The sequence below is a fragment of the Schistocerca cancellata genome, chromosome 2, assembly GCF_023864275.1.
Source record: "Schistocerca cancellata isolate TAMUIC-IGC-003103 chromosome 2, iqSchCanc2.1, whole genome shotgun sequence".
Taxonomy (NCBI): domain Eukaryota; kingdom Metazoa; phylum Arthropoda; class Insecta; order Orthoptera; family Acrididae; genus Schistocerca; species Schistocerca cancellata.
In genome coordinates, this window is record NC_064627.1 from 687,726,868 (window position 1) to 687,751,111 (window position 24,244).

General features: G+C 38.7%; 1 protein-coding gene across 1 annotated transcript in view; it reads left to right on the forward strand.

Moving 5' to 3' along the window:
• Positions 1-24,244, forward strand: part of LOC126147842 (sialin-like) — a 119,016-nt gene that overhangs the window by 35,340 nt on the left and 59,432 nt on the right. The window contains exon 3 of the mRNA XM_049915720.1: positions 9,970-10,200. Within this exon, the coding sequence (XP_049771677.1) occupies positions 9,970-10,200 (231 nt within the window). The remainder of the gene's footprint in view (positions 1-9,969; positions 10,201-24,244) is intronic.

Genomic DNA, 24,244 nt, shown 5'->3' on the forward strand with positions numbered 1-24,244 from the left:
GGTATAACATTCCTCTAAATTCCACTGTTACATTTTTGTAACACACATCAAAAATACAATTTCACTGATAGTGGTCTCAAAAATCACACGATGGCTGTACAGTGCTGAAAGACTGGTCTACACAGGCAGAACAACGTAGCGTTGCCAGATCACTCACAGTATTGGCAGTCCCATTACTTTTGTCACACAATTCATAATTATACTTGATGTTAATATTTGAGTGAGCATGTTCTTCAATTATTATTCATGTAAAGCTTCCTCATTATGCTATATATCAAACTGCAGAATTTATTTATTTGTTTGTTTGAGGTCACATATACCTGTACTGATTAGCTGGGATTTAACTTCAAAGTTGTACTCACTGATGCAGTGAAGCAGAATAATAGTTCTAGCTGGAATTCAGTGACTGAAGGATACACTATCTGATCAAAAGCATCTGGGCTCTCCTATGTAATGTGGAACTGGCCACTAGGTTTCACAAGAGGCAGAGTTGCCAGTATAAAAGCAGGTTTTGCCAGTAGAGAAGTAGTAACAACAGAATGGGCTAGTCAGCAGAGCTCAGTGATTTCTAACGTGAAGTATTCATTGGACGTTAACTGAGTAATTAGTCCGTAAGGGACATTTAAACCTTTCTGCAGCTTTCCAAGTTGACTGATGGTAATGTGCCAGTGAAGTGGAAATGCAGAGTAAAAACCACAGCTGAAACGAAACCAGACTGTCCTCATGGACTGACGGACAGGGATGGTTGTAAATTATTGCATAAAATCAGAAGAAGGAATTATTCATGAATTCAAAAGGGCTCCCAGCAGACCAGCTGGCATAATGACCATGTGCTAGGAGTTAAAAAGAATGGGGTACAACGGTTGAGCAATTCCTCATAAGTCCTGACACATCTATATTCAGGTGGTGTAAAGAGTAGATCCACTGGATAGTGGATACTGGAGTGATGAATCATGCTATACCTTGCGGCAGTCCAATGGAAGGGCCTGGGTTTGTGAATACCTGGAGAACGTTACCTGCCATCATGTGTAGGGTCAACAGTGAAGTAAAAAGGAGGTGGTGCTATGGCATGGGGGTGCTTTTCATAATTAGGGTGTGGTCCCATTATTGCACTTACGAAAACACTAAATGTAGAGAGCATTTCTGTGTACAGTAGAGGAACAGTTCAGAGACTAAAATTGTTTGTATCAGTATGACAATCCACCCTTCAAAGCCGGATTTGTGAGGCAATGGCTTGTGGACAATAACTGGCTTTCCCCGATTCCCAACCTGAACCCAATGGAACACCTCTGGGAGACTTAAATGCCAACTTAAATCCAGACACCAGTATCCAATATGACTACCTTCTCTGGTTTTGGCTCTTGAGGTAGAATAGGTGGCAGTTCCTCCGCAGACATTTAGATACTTCACTGAAATCCGAGTTCAAGCAATCATAAAAGTGAAGGGTAGGCATACCCTAATTTAATGTCTGTTGATAAGTATCCAAGTACTTTTGATTGGGTAGTGTATTATCAGCTTAACAAATGTATGGTCATGATTTTCTTAGTCTCTGTCAGATTTGTTAGTTAACTGAGAATAATTTCCTTCTCTTGTCAGATCACTATTTTCATTAGATGACACACTCACCAAGGATTGTAAAATTACGATGCATTTAATGTCTCGACCAATTATATTCCTTGATGTTGAAACTAAATTGACCAAAGTGCTGCCATATGGCATCAGTTTTATTTATTATTTATAGTTCTTGTTTCATTCGTTTCACCTTGTAGTTAGTTTTATTTTTGTTCCTAGCTTTTATCAGTTTGTCTGTTTAACTCACCTTAATGAAAAGACTATAGTTATTTTTAAAATTTGCAGGAGAGAATACTTTGATCTGTTTGGTTTAGATGTAATTGCATTTACTGTGCATACCACCAAATCCTCCCATATCCAGGTCATTCTTCCTCTAAAATTTTTGAACTCTCATTTTTTATTCATTTCAGCAAACACTGAATATAACTTACAGTATGTAAATGAGCTTTCAAAAACTTATGTATTTGTTACTGTTCCATCTGTATGCTACTTCTGTTTAAAATCACCAATTATGTCTAATTTTGTGGTTGCTTCCTCATGGAATCTGTCTTGATGTTACTCATTTTCATTGTATATGTTCATTTTTGTATTTTTTTCTTACATGAAAATGACTGATTAGTTGTGTAGAAGTCTTATTTTCTTTCTTTCTGAGGCTCCATATTACTTTACATATAGTGGTATTTAGATCTATATGATTCTTACATTCTCTATGGTCAAAATTCCTCTAGATCTTATCAGCAAAAATATTATTTAAGTTTGAAAAACAAACAAACTGCATTTTTATTCTAATAACCAAAATTAACACAAATTAGTAGAATAAAAAAGCAGTTTATTTGTTTTTCAGCCTTAGATATGAAAGTGTTCTACCAGGAAGCTATGGAAAAATCCATCTATGTATATTTAATATTTCCTCTGAAAGAGCTCTATGGTCAGTCACCTTCAGGCTGCTACTGTATGGCGTAGCAGTGCTAGAGAATCTGGCATGTCGCATGGGGCACCTCAGGTGTCACTTGTTTTGCCCATGGGCTCTGCTTCCAAGGGACCTTCTTGTGCACATGACCATGTGGATCTGCCCTCACAGCAGATGATTGGCAGGAAGTAACTTGTTCACATCACCTGAGATGGAGCTTCAGTGGGGAGACTGGCCACCTGACCTCGCCCATTCAACTTTTAAGTTAACTGGTGGTCACTCCTTCAGCATTGTCTGAGCAGGCACAAAGGGGGACGGGTTTACTAGTTACCAGGAGCTCCAGCATTAGGCTTGTTTGGAGCCCCTATGGCAGGTGGCAATGTGCACTTGGTATGTCTGCCAGGGGGACATCATCTGATATGTGGAGGCGGGCTTGCCTGTGGCTTTTGAGCATGCGGGGTGCAGTCATCTGCAATAGCAGAGCTCACAATTTGCAGTGTTGTTCCGAGAGTTGATCGGGGTCCTTTGGTTTAGAGTTGAGTGGAGGGTCTCAACCAAAGGCTTCATTAACTCTGTGATGGTCTTGGCTGCAGACTTCTAGACCTGCATTATTGTGTGGGGATTTGTAGGACTTCCTTTGATAGGGCAGGTGTCCGCTATAAAAAAAAGCAGCAGCTACTTGGGAAGCAGAATGCTTGAGGAGTGCACATGAGGGTTTTTTAGGCTAGACAGTAGTTTGACATGCTCTGATGAACACATGCCAATTGATACACAGCAAGTGAAATCAGACAGCATTCAGAATAAAGACACTTTGACTGTCAAAATTTTAATAGTAAACTGTTGGGAAAGGTCTCAAACTCAAATTATTCTTGGGACCAAGGACTGGGTGAAAACTGAGGTGGAAAGCTCTGAGATATTTAGAAAGTCATGGAATGTGTATGAGAGAGACAGATTAGAGGCCATAGGAGGGGCAGTGTTCATTGCAGTTGACAAAAATATAGTCTCTATTGAGGTCAATGTTGAGTGTGACAGTGATGTTATTTGGTTGTGTGTAACAGGTGCAAGTTAAACCAAGTTAATTGTTGGATTTTTTACCAGCTACCCGACTATACTGTGACAGTTTTAGAGTCATTCAAAGAAAGTCTATGGTCAGTAGTGCATAAATACTCAGATCAGTAATACTAGCTGCAGGCAACTTTAACTGTTGAGTGTAGACTGGAATGTGTAAGGATTCATTGCAGAGGTTACAGAAAGACAGTCATGCAAAATACTTTTAACACATTTGTGGAAAACTGTCTAATGAGCATGTGAGAACTGTGATTTACATCTACATCTGCACTCTGTAAGCCACCCTACATTGTATTTTGGAGGGTGCTTCACATGAAAAGGTCACTTCCCTCTTTTCCTGTTCCAGTTGTGAATGATTTGCAGGAAAAAGATTGTTGGTAAGCCTCCATGTGAGCCCAAATCTCTCAAATTTTACCTTCACACTTTTTTTTAGCAAGATACACATCTGAGCCCAAGCAATATGTTAACTGACTCTTCTAGGAACATACAATTTGGAACTTTAACAATGAACCACACCACGATACTGAACACCTCTCTTTCAGTGTCTGACATTGTATTTGACTGAGAATCTCTGTGATGCTTCTACATTTTCTAATTGAATCTGTAATGACATGCACTGCTCTTCTTTGGCTTTTCTCTGTTTCATCTATCAGTTATATGTGGTATGGATTGTAGCCTGCTGAGCAATATACAGATATTGGTTGAATGAGCATTTTGCGAGCTGCCTCCTTTGTGGGTTGACTACATTTTGCAAGGATTCTTCCAGTGAATCTCAGTCTGGCATTTGTCTTACCTGTGATTAGTTTTATATGGTTGTTCCTCTTTAAATCACTTCATATGTGTACACTTAGAGATTTTATGGATGTGACTGGTTTGAGTAATTGTTTTGCAACCAAGTAATCATGCAATAATAGGTCTTTCTGTCTGATGTACACAATATGTTACATTCATTTATGCTGAGAGTCAACTGTCAATCCCTTTACTTAGCAATGATCTTCTGCAACTCTTCATGCATTTTGCTACAATTTTCTAGGGTTATGACTTTTCTGCATACAACAGCACTAACTGCGAAAAGTCTCATGGGACTTGCAGCTTTATTCACTATGTCATTTATGTACAGGATGAATCACCTAGCACTTGCACCACAAATATTGAGTAAATGGAAAGTACTATTGATGTGTGGTTTTCACAGAATGGATTGGTAGTCAGGAGCTCATATTTTTAGCCAATCAATGGATTGTAACATTACTCAGAAAGTGTATTTTTGTGCACCATACACTTTTTAAAAGGAACAATGTGTGTTGACATTAACGAATTAAGAGTAGGGTAAATCATATGTCAGTGGTGTTTGTTGCAGTAGTCTAGTGCAAGTTGTTTATGAGATATCATATTTTGAAAAGTTTCTATATGGACACTTGTTTGTGCCATTCAACCTGTGTAGTTGATAGGTACGATGTTGTTATGTTTGCTTGCAGTGTGCTTGTGTGCTCTTTGAGTGCATTGTGTGTCACTAGTCAGTTAGTGTGTGACAGTCCAAACACTAGGTCATGAGTGGACAATGGGATTTAGCAATGCAGAAAAAACCAACATGCTCATGGTGTATGCAGAATGTAGGAAGAATAAAGTTTATTCTTATTTGGTATATGTGGCAAGACATCCCAATAGGCGTCAACCATCTCAGCATTTATTTATCAGCCTCTTCAACCAGGTACATGAAAGTAGTAGTGTGTCACCTAGACAACATAGCAGAAGGAAACAAGTGATGACAGAAGAAGTGGAAATTGCTGTTGCAGTTGATTCGCATGTTAGCTCTCCCACAATCACGTGAGGAAGTGATCTGAATCAGGCAAGTTTCCTGCATATTCTCCATCAGCATAGGTTCAATCCATATCATGTCTCTCTCCATCAAGAGCTGCATGGAAACAATTATGAGAATCGTGTCAACTTCTGTACATGGGCATTAAGGATACTCCAGATGTATCGTGTATCTTGTTTAGCAATAAAGCCACATTTACCAATCATTTTCAAGTAAACCACCAAAACGTGTACTGTTGATCTATTAACAATACCCACTGGCTGTGTCAAGTGGAATGTCAGCATCCATGCAGTATAGACGTAAGGTTCTGGATAGTGAACCATCAGCTCACAGGCCCATTTTTCATAGACAGAACAGTGAATGTGAACAAGCATTGTAGCCTCCTGACAGACCATATTCTGTGGATGTCAGAAGACATTACTCTGCAGACTAGGAGGAACCTGTGGAGCCAGCACGATGCCTGTGCAGTTCGTAGTGCACAAAGTACTACAGCAAGTCTTCACAAATCGCTGGATTGGGTGCAGAGGATTTTACACCTGTAGACTTCTTTCTGTGGAGAAATCTGAAAGACAAGGACATACCAACTAAACTCAATGATATACAATGATGTATGCAGCCTGCGTTGACATCACTGCTGGAATGTTAGCATGTGTGAAGCAGTCATTCCATATCAGACTTATAGTGTATACCACGATTGCTGGTGGTCATTTCGAACACAACCTGTGGTGATCAGTTGTCATATTATTGGTCAGACTCCACATAGCTAGTACATGCACTTTTGTAGTTCTTTAGTGTGTGATATGATAGGTATTGTAAAAGTGTTGGTGTGGGAACTTTATAAAACATGATATCTCATAAATGACTCACAGTAGAATCCTGCAACAAACGCCACTCACATTCCTATTTATCCTAGTTTTAGTTTATTAATGTCAATAGGCATTGTTCCACTTAAGAAGTGTATGTTTGCAAAAAATACTCTTTCTAATTATTATAACAACATATTGACTGGCTAATAATATGAGCCCATGGCTATCAATCCATTCTGTGGAAATTGCACTTCAATAGCAGTTTCCATTTTGGCAATGTGTCTGATCCAAATTTTAGGTGATTCACTCTATCTATTGTGAATAGTAATGGTTCATTGGGATACACCCAAAGTTACTTTTACATCTGAAGATTTCTCTCCATTGAGAATGACGTGGTGTGCTCTGTTTGCTAGAAACTCTTCAGTCAAATGACACAGATGATCTAACATTCTATATGCTCATTTTGTTCATTAGGCAGAAGTAAGAAATTACACTCTAAAACAAAACAAAAACTGATGCATTATGAAGAAATTACCTGAATGAGATCAGTAGATGATGGAAAAATGATTATTATTTCAGAAAAACTGAATAACTTTTCATGACAAAGGGCTTCACAAATTGAACAAGTCAGTAATGTGTTGGTCCACCTCTGGCTCTTATGCAAGCAGTTATTTGGCTTGACATTGATTGATAGCGTTGTTGGCTGGTCAGTTGAGGGTTATCGTGCCAACTTCTGTCCAATTGGCACATTAGATCATCAAATTTCTGGAGGGCCCTGCCCATAATTGGTGAGATATCTGGTGACCTTTCTGGCCAAAGTAGGGTTTGGCAAGCATGAAGACAAGCAGTAGAAACCGCGTGACCGCTACAGTCACAGGTTCGAATCCTGCCTCGGGCATGGATGTGTGTGATGTCCTTAGGTTAGTTAGGTTTAAGTAGTTCTAGGTTCTAGGGGACTGATGACCACAGATGTTAAGTCCCATAGTGCTCAGAGCCATTTGAAACCAACAAGCAGTAGAAACTCTCACCATCTGTTGGCAGGCAATATCTTGCTGAACTGCAAGCACAGGGCAGCTTGCCATGAAGGCAACAAAATGGGGTGTAGAATCTCATTGATGTACCACTGTGCTGTAAGCATGCTGTGAATGACAAGCAAAGAGGTCCTGCTATGAAAAGTAATGGCAACCCAAATGATCACTCGTGGCTTTTGGGCTGTATGGCAGGTGACAGTCAGGATGGTAATCCATCACTGTCTAGGGCATTTCCAGACACATCTTTGCTGATCATCAGGGCTCATCCAAAGTGGGACTCATCATTGAAGACAATTCTACTCCATTCAGTGAGATATCAGGTAGAAGACATCTCTGGAGACACTCCGAATGGTGATGGGATACCAACCTGACTGTTGCATGCCACACAGACCAAAAACCAGGACTGATGGCCTGGGGTACCACTTCTTTTAGTGGCAGGACCCCTTTCATAGTCATCTGCAGCACCCTTACAGCACAGCAGTATATCAACAATATTCTACACACCATTTTGTTGCCATTTATTGAAAGCCATCCTGGGCTTACATTTCAGCCAGCACACGGTGAGAGTGTCTACTGGTTGTCTTCATGCTTGACAAATCCTACCTCAGTCACCAATGTCACTGTGTATCTCCCCAATTGAGAATGTTTGGAGCATTGTAGGCAGGGACTTACAACTATATCAGTATTCTGATGATCTAACACCCCAATTGGACAGAAATTGGCTCAGTATCCCTCAGGATAACTTCCAACAAGTCTGTCAATCGATGCCAAGCCAAATAACTGCTTGCGTGAAGGCTAGAGCTGAACCAATGTGTTATTGACTTGCTCAATTTGTGTAGATCTTTCTCTTGAATAAATCGTCCAATTTTTCTGAAATTGTAATCATTTGTTTGTGTATACATGTACATCACATGTCCTGATTTCCATCTGATTTGGATAATTCCTTCATGGTGTCTCTTTGTTTTTGTATTAGAATGTATATCAAATGTGTTACAGTTGTCGGTGAATGTAGCATTAACCTGGGTTGATTTTTAGAAAGCACATTTAGTATTTTGGCCTCCCCATCATCCTCTATTTCAGTGCCATTATGGCCACAGTGTGCCTGGACAGATGACTTTCCTCTGTTAAACTGATTTAACATAAGACCAAAACTTTTCAGGATTTTTCTATCAAATTGGTGGGTAGAATTTTACTTTCTAATTCATTAAACACTTCACACATATTCTCCTTACAGTAATTTTGTTTTCATTCAGTTTTTGTTCATCTGTGAAGCTTGGTCTATGTTTAAATTTGCAGTGAAACTCTCTTTACTTCCTTAGCAGCTTCGTAATGGAGCTGTCAAACAATGGTGGGTTTTTCTCATCCCTCACAACTTTGCTCAGCACATATCTTTCTAAGGAATACTGACAATACTCTTGAATTTTGTCCATTGATGTTCAATGTTGTCAGTGGTGGAGATGAAATTTTCATGTTGACCACTCAGGCAATCTGTAATCTGTTTCTTGTTGCTCTTACTAAGTCTAAAAGTTTAGGTCTTTTGACAACCAGGGGATCTGATATGTTTATTTTCATCAGTTGGTTCTCTGTTTAGCTGCTGAAGGCATTTAGAACAATTTCACATGAATCCCTGTCCCTACTACCTATCTTAATCACTTGTGTCTGCCAGTCTATAGCCAGTAAGTTGAAACCTGCCTAATACTATAACAATGACCAGCAAATTTTACATGAAATATTGTCCAAGTTTCTTCTTAAATGTTCCATCATTACTGATAATTCAGCAAAAGGGGGGGGGGGGGGGGGATGTCTGTAGAAGCATCTGATGACCATGTTTCATCCACCTTTAATATTTATCTTCACCCAGATTATTTCCTTACTAGATACTGTCAGTATTTTTATGGCTACAAACACATATTCAACACTGGCATTCTACCTGTCTTTGTGATATATACTACATTTAGAACTGAGAATTTCTTTGCTGTTTCTGGTTTCAGCCATCTTTCTGCTCCTAATAGTATATGGGGATTGCTATTGTTTATAGGCAAGACTAGTGTCAAGACCTTTCCTTAGACACTTCAACAGTTAACTAATGCCATGATGAATGCTATGTGCTTCAACTATTGAGGATAGCATTCTTCCCTGTTTGAAATCAGAACATGTCTTATTGGGAACCCACACGTGCAAGTCACATGTACTCTGCTACACTAGAATCCGCTTTCTGCATATAGCAAACACCTGACCTAGTAAGAGGAGTCCTACAATTATACACTCGATAGTGGAGGTCAAGATATCTGCATCCAAGATCACACACAATCACCTGAGCTTCTGTGTTGTGTTAAGCACTCTAGTGATAGCTTATTGTTAATACAGTATTCAGATTAAGCTTGTTTTCCTAATGCCAGGATATACCTTGTCCATTTTATATCTATGAAGGTTCTCCTTCTCAATGGTTTCTATGGAATACGGATGAGTGAGTGAATGAATGAAGTGAAAGAAAAGAGACAAGAAACAAAACAAAAGGAAGAACTTACACTAGAACAAATATTCACATTGGTGACATTTTCACTAGCTTGAAAACAAACATTTGTCCAGCAAGTTCAAGATTCAGCATTTTCTTGCACATCACACAACTATTTTGGTGCTACTTTTATATAATAATGTGGAATGATAAATAGATATTATGTTGTCCACATCATTGTTGGATTCTTCATTTATGAGTATTATTTGACATAAAGCTCTCATGATAGCAAATCAATTCTTACTTTTCAGACTCGGTTTGACTGGGATGAGTATCAGCAAGGCATGATCCTTGGAGGCTTTTTTTCTTGTTACTGGTCATCTCAAGTTCTTGGTGGAGTCCTAGCCCAAAAATTTGGAACAAAGAAAGTGTTTGGGCTGTGCACATTAGCTATTTGCCTACTTTCTATATTGATTCCTGTGGCTGCAACCATTGATTATAGAGCTGTTGTTGTAATCAGATGCATGCAGGGATATTTTGGGGTAAGTAACATAACCATTATATGATATTGCCTAATTTTTTATCAGGGTATTAGATCTGCTAAATGATTATCAAAGATAACTTTTTACTGCATACATGAAGATAAACTTGACATTGATGTTTAAAATTAATATATTTAATTATAATTAATATTAACTGATTAATGCTATAATCTCCCACAAAGTTAATTTTTTAAGTCCTGTTGCACTTTTTTTCACGTCTGTGAGTGCCATTGCATACAATTCATCCTAGGTAATGTAAAGTGTAAAAAGAAGCTAAAAGCTAAAATACAGATAAATGCACAAATATTGTATGACTTTTGATATTAACAACCATTTTATTATTTGGCATGGGAAAAAAAACATTCATTCACCATCCAGGGGAAATGTTGAACTGTAGATAGACACATAAAAAATATATTGAGCGTTGTGAAACCTTGCTACAATTCCCATCCTCAATTTTTTTTTCTTTTCGTTTTTCTATAATACAAGTAATACATATACCCTAAGTAAATTCAGTTGTTAAATTAAACTTTGTAATTCAATTTGCAGTTTTCAGACCACTGACAACATCAGTAAAATTTGCGATTCACTGATACCATATGCTTTTCAAAATTTAACCTCATCAATAATTAATTGTTTTAGGATGACATACATAAATTGAATGCCCTCATTCTCCATTTTGCAATGAACATCTTGCTTTGACCAGAAGATGTGTGTTCAAAAAGCTATCATTATTCAAAAGTATCATCTTCTGTAATGTCCAGAGCTTTGATGTAATTCTGTTAAAATTTCACTGTTATAGTTTTGTAATACTGATCTTTCTGATTACAAAACTATGTAGCTTTCCTGGAATAACATGTTTTTAAGGTATTCCAAATAGAAATATCCATTTCCAATAAAATTTTTGGCAGGCTTTGGAAACCCCAGTGGCCATTAAAGTTCAGAAAATAGAATGAAATCTATCATTTTGTCTTTTTTAATTATACAGCTTGAAGTTTATCAAGATAATGTCACTGTCTAATGTTTTTCTATTTTTTACTTTTGTCCCATTTTATATTATTATTGAAGATGTAATTACTGAGCAGATTACCATTTTGTAATTCCTCTACTACATGTGTCTATAATTATACGCTTTGTGCACAAAGCTACAGGCAGTCAATGGTGAACATTGAATCAGTACAGTCAGTATGTTATCAGTCAATCAGTAGCAAGTTTTTGATTATTCTCAACTGTATATTAATCCATGCACTCATTTACTTATTTAATTATTGCTTATCATTCAAAGAGTGAAGTTATTATGTTAGTTATGTGAGATGACTGGCATAGGTACTGACTAAAAGCTGATCATGATATGTTTAAAGCAATAAATACAAAGGAACTAAACAATTAAAATTGATTGTGTGGTGCTGTTAAGTCATTATTTACTTTTGAAAGAACCTATTAATTAGTTGAGTAATACTGGATAAATGAACATCCATGAGAATTAAAAAAAAAAAAAAATACAGGTCAGTAACTTTTCAATTGTACCTGAGCTTTCATACTTTTGTATTTCATCACAATGTATAAGGATTAGATGTGTGCATGTGTAATTGATAAATCAGACTGAAACATTTTCCACTGAGATTCCATGAGATGCTCTTACAGTTCTTTCAAATTAATTTTACAGTGAACTTCCATATTTTGTGAAGTTATTTTGCCACAGTGACGAACTTCCATATTTTGTGAAGTTATTTTGCCACAGTGACCCTATTCCAGAAATCCAGCAAGATCTTCAGTCCCTCATCAAATTCCTAGGTCCATCCTAGAATCTCTCCCCTGAGTCTATCTTTCTCCTCACTCCCACTACTCCCTACACTCCTACATTATACATGCTTCCTAAAGTACATAAACCCAACCACTCATGACACCTCACTGTGCCTTGCCTCTGCCCTGGGGTCCAGTCCTTCCACAGTCAACACTTTTAGTCTGTTCCTGTAAGCTAAACTCTTAAGTAAAAGACACTAACCATTTCCTCTACTGACTCTCCACACTACCTGTTTCTTTAGTATGCTGCTCATCATGGTCAATGCCATTTCCCTCTACACTAACATTCCCAATGCCCACGGCCTTCCCGCTATTGAACACTACCATTTCCAATGTTTGGTATAGTCCAAACCTATAACTTCCTTCCTGGGGACTATGACCACCTATATCCTCACCCAAAATCAGTTAGCCTTTGAAAGCACCACCTACAAACAAAGCCATGGTACAGTAATGGGCTGGGCACCCACATGACATCATGCTATACCAAGCTATTGGTAAACCATTTAAAGCAGTGGTTCACAACCTTTCTTAGATCATTAACCCCCCCCCCCCCCCTCCCAGCCCCACATTATCACGAACTTTAGCACCTAAGTAAACTGTGGAATGAAAGACATTCCTTGGAACAGTTTTATTTTTAAAATGATAAAAGATGAAGGATATTTATTGTGTGTGTGTGTGTGTGTGTGTGTGTGTGTGTGTGTGTGTGTGTGTGTGTGTGTGTGTGTATTAGAATGAATGACTAAGGAATTCATAGGGCATCACAACTCCTTCTCAAATAAGAAAGCTAATTACCCATGAGAGGGTAGACATTTGTAACAAAATATACTTCCCCTGCATTCTCCTCTCCATTGTCGCACTTGCTTGACCTGCACACTGCAACCCCATTTAAAATCAACCAAGTTCAAATGTGTGCATTATACTTACTGTTCGTAAATAACTTGATTGCTGCACTCCTTACTGCTGAACTGGCAGAAATTGGAAGACTTCAGGCTGCTAACACTTTGTGCCTGACCACAGCCACTAATAGTAACAGTAATAATAATAATAATAATAATAATAATGTATTGTAGTAGCCCTTATGTAGTTACTGCTGTGTCATGCTGTCAATTAATTCAGTTGTCTGTTTCAAACTGAGAAATAAAGAAATTTCTGGACTGCTGCAGGTACTACCTACAATTTGGAGAAGACATTTTCTTGAGATATTTAGCATTTGTTACGTATGTTGTTGTTGTGGTCTTCAGTCCTGAGACTGGTTTGATGCAGCTCTCCGTGCTACTCTATCCTGTGCAAGCTGCTTCAGCTCGCAGTACGTACTGCAGCCTACATCCTTCTTAATCTGCTTAGTGTATTCATCTCTAGGTCTCCCTCTATGATTTTTACCATACACACTGCCCTCCAATACCAAATTGGTGATCCCTTGATGCCTCAGAACATGTCCTACCATCCGATCCCTTCTTCTTGTCAAGTTATGCTACAAACTCCTCTTCTCCCCAATTCTATTCAATACCTCCTCATTAGTTATGTGATTTACCCATCTAATTTTCAGCATTCTCCTGTAGCACCACATTTTGAAAGCTTATGTTCTCTTCTTGTCCATGTTTCACTCCATACAAATACTTTCAGAAACGACTTCCTGACACTTAAATCTATACTTGATGTTAACAAATTTCTCTTCTTCAGAAACGCTTTCCTTGCTATTGCCAGTCTACATTTTATGTCCTCTCTACTTCGACCATCATCAGTTATTTTGCTCCCCAAATAGCAAAACTCCTTTACTACTTTAAGTGTCTCATTTCCTAATCTAATTCCCTCAGCATCACCCAATTTAATTCGACTACATTCCATTATCCTCGTTTTGCTTTTGTTGATGTTCATCTTATACCCTCCTTTCATGACACTGTCCATTCCGTTCAACTGCTCTTCCAAGTCCCTTGCTGTCTCTGACAGAATTACAATTTCATCAGCAAACCTCAAAGTTTTTTTTTCTTCTCCATGGATTTTAATACCTACTCCAAAATTTTCTTTTGTTTCCATTACTGCTTGCTCAATACACAGATTGAATAACATTGGGGAGAGGCTACAACCCTGTCTCACTCCCTTCCCAACCACTGCTTCCCTTTCGTGCCCCTCGACTCTTATAACTGCCATCTGGTTTCTGTATAAATTGTAAATAGCCTTTAGCTCCCTGTGGTTTACCCCTGCCACCTTCAGAATTTGAAAGAGAGTATTCCAGTCAACATTTTCAAAAGCTTTCTCTAAGTCTACAAATGCTAGAAACGTAGGTTTGCCTTTTCTTAATCTAGCATCTAAGATAAGTCGTAAGGTCGGTATTGCCTCACGTGTTCCAATATTTCTATGGAATCCAAACTGATCTTCCCCAAGGTCAGCTTCTACCAGTTTTTCCATTCATCTGTAAAGAATTTGTGTTAGTATTTTGCAGCCGTGACTTATTAAATTGAATGTTCGATAATTTTCACATCTGTCAACACCTGCTTTCTTTGGGATTGGAATTATTATATTCTTCTTGAAGTCTGAGGGTATTTCGCGTGTCTCATACATTTTGCTCACCAGGTGGTAGAGTTTTGTCAGGACTGGCTCTCCCTAGACTGTCAGTAGTTCTAATGGAATGTTGTCTATTCCCGGGGCCTTGTTTCGACTTAGGTCTTTCAGTGCTCTGTCAAACTCTTCACGCAGTATCATATCTCCCATTTCATCTTCATCTACATCCTCTTCCATTTCCATAATATTGCTCTGAAGTACATCGCCCTTGTATAGACACTCTATATACTCCTCCCACCTTTCTGCTTTCCCTTCTTTGCTTAGAATTGGGTTTCCATCAAAGCTCTTGATATTCATGCAAGTGGTTCTCTTTTCTCCAAAGGTCTCTTTAATTTTCCTGTAGGCAGTATCTATCTTACCCCTAGTGAGATAAGCCTCTACATTCTTACATTTATCCTCTAGCCATGCCTGCTTAGCCATTTTGCACTTCCTGTCAATCTCATTTTTGAGACGTTTGTATTCCTTTTTGCCTGCTTCATTTACTGCATTTTTATATTTTCTTCTTTCATCAATTAAATTCAGTATTTCTTCTGTCACCAAAGGATTTTAATAGCCCTCGTCTTTTTACCTACTTGATCCTCTGCTGCCTTCACTACTTCATCCCTCAAAGCTACCCATTCTTCTTCTACTGTATTTCTTTCCCCCATTCTTGTCAATTGTTCATTGTTATGTATATGTCTCATTTTTACCATCAGCGATGTACAGGACAGCATACGTGCGTAATGCGGGGACTATATGAGGAACTTGTAACCTCCACTGCTTTAATGCCACTAATTGAGAAAATGGAATTGTTGATAACCTATATAATCAGTATTAGAGTGTTACAAAACTGTGATAATAGTAATGATCTTTTAAAAATAATTTAGTTTTGTGAATGGAACAAAATCAAATCATTTAGTTTTTTACCCCTCAGGAAATATCATTTTACCCTCATGGGGTAATTACCCGCAGGCTGGGAACCACTGATCTAGAGGAATTCTTCTTAACCACTCAGAGTGCTAAACCTCTCACTTGATTCAGAGTCACTAATGATATCTTCATAATCTGGACCAAGGGTGTGGACACTCTATCCACTTTTCTCCAGAACCTCAAAACCTCCTGCCCCATCCTCTTCCCCTGGTCCTTCTCAGCCACCTTCCTTGATGTTGAGTTCCCTCTCAAGGATGGCTACATCAGTACCTCTATCCACATCAGATCTACCAGCTGTAATGGGGAATCCTTGGCACCCAAAAATTGCCAATAATTATTTTAATGGAAGGACTGGATCCCAGGGTTTTATTTTGTCAGTAACATTTATTGCACACAAAATGATTAATTCATAAAAAGTTCAAAAATTAAAACAAACAATGAACTGTACATGAAAATATAAAGGTTCTCCAAACTCAAACAAAGTTTACAATTCTAAAACAATTTGACAATATAAGCATTCAGATAGATTAATAATAATTTGATTTAAAGGAACTTCAAAATTTGTTTAAATGACTTCAACAATAACCCCTTAGTGGGAAAGAGATCAGTAAGTGGCACTCCATTTCACAGGAACCAATTAATAACAATTTTAGAAGTTAACAAATGTTCAAATGAATAATGACAATTCCCAACATTGATTTACAACAGATAACAAGTCCCTAGAAAGAACAGGAGGATGGCAGTAAAGACAAGAACTCAGCCCAGGAGAATAAGAGGATTACAACCCCCGTAATTAAAATAATTTTGAACAATATGTGATAATTGCCTTTAACAGGGCAAGAGACCCCCATACTCTTAGTGAATACCATGGGTGAAATTCCTCATGCTCACCAACATGAGCACAAGCTACTAAAGGAAACATTCCAAAATAGTGTCAAAGACTTTGAGGGGTAGTGAAAAACAAATAAAACTTATCTTGTATATGAATTCTGTGCACAGAGTGTCCTCCGATAACACCATCACACACAACAGTAGACACAGCTAATGCCTCACTAGTGCAACTGCTCAACAGACACCGGAGGAAAAAAATAAGTGTACCGGTAGACTAAGGGCATGTGAAGCAAGGATCACAAGCCTCAACCCGATCTGAGCACTCACACTTGTGCACAACAGTACAAGGCCCACAAGCAATCAAGTTTAGCACAGATACCTGCTTTAGTTCCAGACACTAGGACAAAATTTGAAATAAAAAATCTTACCAGCATAATCGGATACAAGCTTTGTGCACTGTATGAAATCACAACCCAACAATAGGTTACCCAAAAATTCCTTAACAACCAGTGAACTAATCAGCCACAAAAACCAACAATACTCAACTTCTTGCGCACTTTACCTGTCAGAGGCAACATCTGTCTATTAACAGCCTAACATCTCTGGAGTGAGGCATTTAACAGAAGCATTCTACAGATCACTATAAATTCAAGATACCACTGATAATTCAACAAGAAATGTTGCTGTCTGAATCAAGCAAGTTGCACACAAACATAGGGTGGCATCTGACCTACAATTGATCTAATATGTGCGCAATGCTTGGGTGACCTAGGACTGCTACCTACTTCCCAAGTTTCGTGGCAATTGCTGTTTGGACAGGGCTTGTGCTTCACTGGACAATCACACACTAAATGTCCACCATCACTACATCGGTAACAAAATCTGGCTTTAGACTGATTGAGCAAGGTGCTTTGAAACTCCCTCGCATTGCTGTAAGGACAAGAAACAAACTCATCAAGTTCCTCATGGCTTTCATCAGCAAATTGAAACCCTTCAATGGTAGGCACCAGGCCATGCAGTTCCACTAGAGTGGTTAGCTGTGCGACAAAAAATTACTTATGAGTGGACCTCCAGTTTCATATCCTACAAGATATTCTGAATGATCTTGACTTTGGTAACCTGAAGTTATAATGCAGAAATGGTGCCATGAATCCCTTAAACAACATCAGCCAAATTATCATGCAGTGATTGCATACACCAGAATCCTTATGTTCAAGCTCTCTTTTAATATGAGGAGGCAATTTAAGCTGGACAACCCATTTACTCAAATTGTGCAGTGAACCCTGGCTTTGTAATATGTCAGAGAAACCATACTCCACAAACCCTGAGTTAAGAGTTACACCAGTTGGATGATAAGCTACTGTAAAATACATTAGGCACTAGCATGATATTTGAAATGAACGGTTAACCACAAGAAAAACACGACATGCACAAGACGCTCAATAGACGGTTCAGTAATTCCTTGCAATAAATGAGCAAAGAAGTTAGGTAACCTATTAAATTCTTCAACAATTGGCCTACACGCCATCCTCTCTCCTACTTGATCAATGGTCTGTGACAAGTGATTAACAATCCCAGCCTGATCTTTGCTCATTGGTGTCCCTCATCTAAGCCGAGGATACCCACGGCTACCTGTAATGCTTTAATCTGATGATTATCCCAATACGTAAGTTGAGCCTGCACTCAGTACAGTGTTTTTGAGTGGGTTGACTACCTTCAAAAAATGCCACAATCTGACCCAGCTTGACAAGGACTGAGTGACAAAAATCAGTTGCTGAATCTACTTCACCAATGCTGTCAGACATGAGGCTCAAGGCTTCATTGAGAACAAGACGAATATGAGTTGCCAGATTAGCACACCTCTTTCACTAGGTTGCCAGCGTATCTTCAGCTCCAACTGCAATTGGTCACACTCAAGAAAAGATATACCTAGACATGTTTTGGCCTCTGTAATTCAAGGTATGTTTCTGAAACAGTAAAATAATAAATAGAATCTTCTACAATGTAATGAGTGCAATTCAGGAAGCCAATAAACAGTGACTCAAGATTTCTACAGGGAAAAGGAAGCCTCCCTCCTCACTGAGCAAACACACTCACAGACAACCATCTGTAATGGGGGAATATCAGCACCCCAAAATCACCAATAAGGATTTTAGTGGAAGGACTGGACACCACAGTTTTGGTTCATCATTTATATTTATTGCATACAAAATGATGTATTCACAAAAAGTTTCAGTATTAGAATGAACAATCAACTTTACATGAAAATATAAAGATTCTCTAAACTGAAACAAATTTTACAATTTTGAAACAACAATTTGATAATATAAGCTTTCAGATAAAAAACAATAATTAATTTAAAGGAACTTCAAAATTTGATTGAATGACTTTAACAACTACCACATAGTGGGCAAAGGACCTATAAGCAACATTCCATTTTACATGAACTATTTAATAACAATTTAAGAAAGTAAGAAATTGTCAAATGAATAATGACAACTACCAGAATTTATTTACAACAGTTAAGAAGCCCCATAAACCAAATACCTTGTGGTGGGGTGTCCTACACACCTCAGCAATACAGATAGGCGTACCACAGGTACAACCACAACAGAAGAGTATGTGTTGAGAAGCTAGACAAGTGTGTGGTTCCTAGGGACAACAGCCTCTTCAATAGTTGCAGGGCAACAGTTTGGATTATTGACTGATCTGGCCTTGCTGTGCTGGTACTGCAAATGGCTGAAAGCATGGAGAAACTACAGCCCTAATTTTTCCTGTGGGCATGCAGCTTTACCACATGGTTAAATGACAATGGTGTCCTCTTGGGTAAAATATTCCAGAGGTGAAATAGTCCCCCACTTTGATCTCTGGGTGGGGACTGCTCAGGTGGATGTTATCATCTGAAGAAATAAGACTGGCTTTCTAAGAATTAGAGCAGGTAGGTTAGAAAATTAAAAAAGGAAAATGGATAGGTTGATATTAGATGTAGTGGGAATTAGTGAAGTTTTGTGGCAGGAGGAACAGAACTTTTGGTCAGGTGAATATAATTTTATAAATACAAGATCAAATAGGGGTAATGCATGAATGAGTTTAGCAATGAATAAGAAAATAGGAATACAGGTAAGCTACTATGAACAACATTATTGGAGCCAGGATAGACAAGAAACCCATGCCTACCGCAGTGGTACAAGTTTATCTGCCAACTGGCTTGGCAGATGATGAAGGGATTGAAGAAATGTAAGATGAGGTAAAAGAATTTATTCAGATAGTTAAAGGAGACAAAAATTTAATTGTGATGGGGGACTGGTGTTCGATAGTAAAAAATGAAGAGAAGGAAAAATAGCAAGTGAATATGGACTAGGGCCGAGGAATCAAAGAGGAAGCCACCTGGTAGAATTTTGCACAGAGCATAATTTAATCAACACTAACACTTGGTTTAAGAATCATAAAAGTAGGTTGTACAGGTGGAAGAGACCTGGAGATGCTGAAGATTTCACATTGATTATATAATGATTAGACAGAGATTTAGGAACCATATTTCAAATTGAAAGACATTTCAGGGGCAGATGTGGACTCTGCCCAGAATTTTTTGATTATGAACTGTAGATTAAAACTGAAGAAATTGGAAAAAGATAGGAAATTAAAGAGGTTGGACCTGGACAATTTGAAAGAATCGAGATTGTTAAGAGTTTCAAACAGAACATTAGGCAACAGTTGACTAAAGCAGGGGAAAGGAATACAGTAGAAGATGAATGGGACATTTAGGAGATAAAATGATGAAAGCAGCAAAGATAAATAGGTAAAGAGACAAGGCATAGTGGAAATCTTTGGATAACACAAGAGATATTGAATTTAATTGATGACAGGAGAAAATTTAAAAATGCAGCAAATAAACAGGCAAAAAGGAATACAAAAGTTTAAAAAAATGAGACTGACAGTAAGTGCAGGAAAGCTGAGTAGGAATGGCTAGAGGATTTATTAGCGTACTTCACTAGGGGAAAGATAAATACCACCTACAAGAAAACTGAAAAGGCCTTTGATGAAAGGAGAAGCAGCTGTATGAATATCAAGAGCACAGATAGTAAAACAGTCCTAAGCAAAGAAGGAAAATCTGAAAGGTGGATGGAGCATATGGAGTGCCTGCACAATGGAGATGAACTTGAAAGCAATATTATAGAAAGGGGGGAGGACTAGATGAAGATATGATACTTACAAGAATTTGACAAAGTTCAGAAAAATCTAAGTCGGGACAAGACTCTGGGGGTAGATGATATTCTGTCAGAACTACTAATAGCCCTGGAGAGGCAGCCATGACAAAACTCTTACACATGGTGTGCAAGGTATATGAGACAGGCGAAATACCCTCAGACTTCAAGAAGAATGCAATAATTCCAATGTCAAAGAAAGTAGTTTCTGACAGGTGTGAAAATTACTGAACTATAAGTTTAATAATTCATTGTTGCAAAATACTAACATGAATTATTTACAGAAGAATGGAAAAACAGGTAGAAGCTGACCTTGGGGAAGATCAGTTTGGATTGTGGTGAAATGTAGGAACACATGAGGTGGAGGTGACACTGACCTTACAACTTATCTTAGAAGATAGGTCGAGGAGGAGCCAACCTACATTTATAGGATTTGTAGACTTAGAGAAAGCTTTTGACAATGTTGACTGGAATACACTCTTTGAAATTCTGAAGGTATCAGGGGTGAAATACAGGTAGCAAAGGGTTATTTATAACTTGTACAGAATCCAGACTGCAGTTATAAGAGGCGATGGGCATGAAAGGAAGGCAGTGGTTGAAAAGAGAGTGATGCAGGGTTGCAGGCCATTCCCGATGTTATTCAAAATTTACATTGAGCAAGCAATAAAAGAAACCAAAGCTCCAAGGGGTGGCAACAATACTTATAATAATTTGCCTCTAGAAAGAACAGGATGATGGTACTAAAGGGCAAGAACTCAATCCAGGAAAATGAGGGGATCACAACCCCTGCTTATTTAAATAATTGTGAACAATACATGATAATCGCTATTAGCTGGGGCAAGAGGTCCGCATGCTTGTAGTAAATATCATGGGTGAAGTTCTTCAAGCACATCAACATTTGTAGGAAAGTGTTAACATATGAACCTATTTTATTTTAGAAATTTAAAAAGTACAACCACAGTCTCAATATACAACCTGAAGGTATGGTAATGTACAAAATTAAAGCCCTCTTCTTTAACACAGAATTTAGTGACCATGTGGAGAGCACAAGCTGTTAAAGCAAACATTCCAAAATTGTGTCAAAGACTTTGAGGGGTAGTACAAAATGAATACAACTTATCATGTATATGAATTCCATGCACGGAGTTGCACATAGTCAGTACACACAGTTAATGCCTCTCTTGCATGACTGCTCGACAGCCACCAGAGGGACAAATAGAATACTAATAGACTATGGGCATGCAAAGTGAGGATCACAAGCCACAACCAAGCTCAAACATTTATGTTCTTGTATAGCAGTACAAGGTCCCCAAGCAGTCAAGTTTAGTGTAGATACCTGGTGTACAGAGTTTGTATTAGTAAATATTTAATTATGAACACCCCCAGTCCATCCACATCAGACCAAATTAATACAACTAAGCCCATAACACACCAAGGAATCACTGTGTGATGACACAATTTGGAATGAGTGTAGAGAGTACAAATTATAAACATATAGAGGGTTACAGCCCAAACCAAGTGAATAAGAAATTTAAATCTTAAAACACCTTGGTCAAAACCACATCAAAATTGCCATAAAACTAGTAAGCTAAATATTGAATTATAGATCTACCTTACACTCGTTGCCCTCCAGAAAATATCTGGTGAAATACAACTCTGTCAGCAATACACAGACTAAGAGACGTTAAGACACCAGATATCCGCAATGATCACCGATTTTCAAGTTTCGAGGTAACAATGTCAGTGAAACAACTCAAACCCTAGTGCAGATAACTTGATTTACTATTCAGCACCACTCTGAAATTAATGGAATATAACACTGACCCGCACAGTAAATCATATGTATAAATTCAGAGCTCTGGAGAAAACAGAAAACTGCACTTACAACAACTTCAGGATGAACACACCTGTAGATATACAGGCCAGGAAACATGTTCAAATAAAATGTAAGCACAGGAAAATCACCTTCAAACATTTCCAAGAGTCCATATCTGGCAACATAAATCCTCCAGTTGACTGACAAGTGAACCAGGTACATGCTAAAATAACCATCAATGTCCCCCCCCCCCCCCCCCCCCCCCCCCCCAAGCACCTTGGCTCCCCACTTAGTCCATAACACACCACAAGTACAGCCAACGGCAGCCAAATCAACGACCACCTCACAAGACACTTGCTAGGCTCATACATCTCTCACCTATCTCGAGTGACCCCTTTCCTCTCCACCAGAGCACACCACCTCTCACTCAAGCTGTAAATGATGATCAAAGATCAAAACAGAGGCCAACATTCTTCTCATGACTCAGTATCACCCAGGACTGGAGCAACTGAATCATGTTTTTTGTCACGATTCTGGCTACCTTTCACCATGCTCTGAAACGAGAAATAGCATCCTCACTATCCTCCTCACCCCTCCTACAATGGTATTCTGCCACCCACTTCATGTAGGTTAGGCATTTTAAGTGCACTGCCACAATATATACATTCCCAATGAAGTTCATCATAAATAATCCATCATAATTTTAGAAGAACAGTGATACTGATACCTATAACACTAGAGGAAAAAATGACCTTTATTGCCCATTAGCAATATTCGTTACCCCCGTCTGACAAGCTTGAAAGCCCACCAGAATGCATGGACCTAGACGACAACCAATGGGTGATGCTCCTAAAATTTGTGAGTACTGCTGTAGCCACCTCAGCACTATGTGTGAGCCACACACCCCCACAGAAGCCTATCAGACCTCACGGCTTTGCTATAAATCTAGCAGCACAGGGTCCCAGACCTCAGTTATGTTCCAAATGCACTCTCGTATTGTTTGTTGAATTCATCATTGTTTGGTGCCTGAATTGCTATGAGTAGGCCCTCAATTTGGTTCACTCTCTAGACTTGTCATTCTGCCATGTTGTCCATCCACTGCTGTTGATATCTTTCTGAGTTTTTCAGTGGCTCATGTTCAATGCCCTAAGGCATTTGGCCAGTGTCTCATGGGGCTGCCTGATTCTGGTTACTATAATTGGTGACTAAGAAGAAGGTTAACAGTGTCTTCTGGATGCGAAACTCATGCAACTCGTGGAACAGCAAAAGCTGCTCCTGCAGCAGAAAATGCAAAACTGTTCTGACAGCAGTTGCAGCAGCAAACCGACATGCAACATCAGGAAAGTGAGCTTTTGTCAGAATGTCTGCAGGTTCAGGGTTCACAACCCATCCAGTCTGTGGTTGCTTCCCAGGTGGAATCTACCCACCTGCATTTCCACCACTTAATGACACCAAAGAAAATTTGGGCACATATTTGCAGGCACTACTCTTTGAGTTTCTGATGACACTCTCCAGTGGCTGCTCTTCCTTTCTTGGGCTTCCCCAGAGACATTTTTCTTGCTAAAGAAGTTGGATACCTCTCAAATCCAGCTGCACTGGATGCAAACCTCATATACAGATATCTTGATTCAAGACATGGTAGTTCGATTTTGGCCCTTGATCTGGACATATGTACTACAGCCCTCTAGCTGGACAGTCCTTCCTTGGATGATATTTTGCAAATCACACACTCTTTTGAGATTGTGCAGGCAGCAAATGAATGCCTTATGGATGATCCCCAGGTAGCAGTTGTTCAGTCACCACCATGGGGACGGAATGCTCTTTAGTCCTTAACCTGCTGTCGATGTCATGATTTGTCACTTTCTTTAAAACATGTCAATGGCCTCTGAGCACCCAACCACATTGCATCGGCATAAGCAGT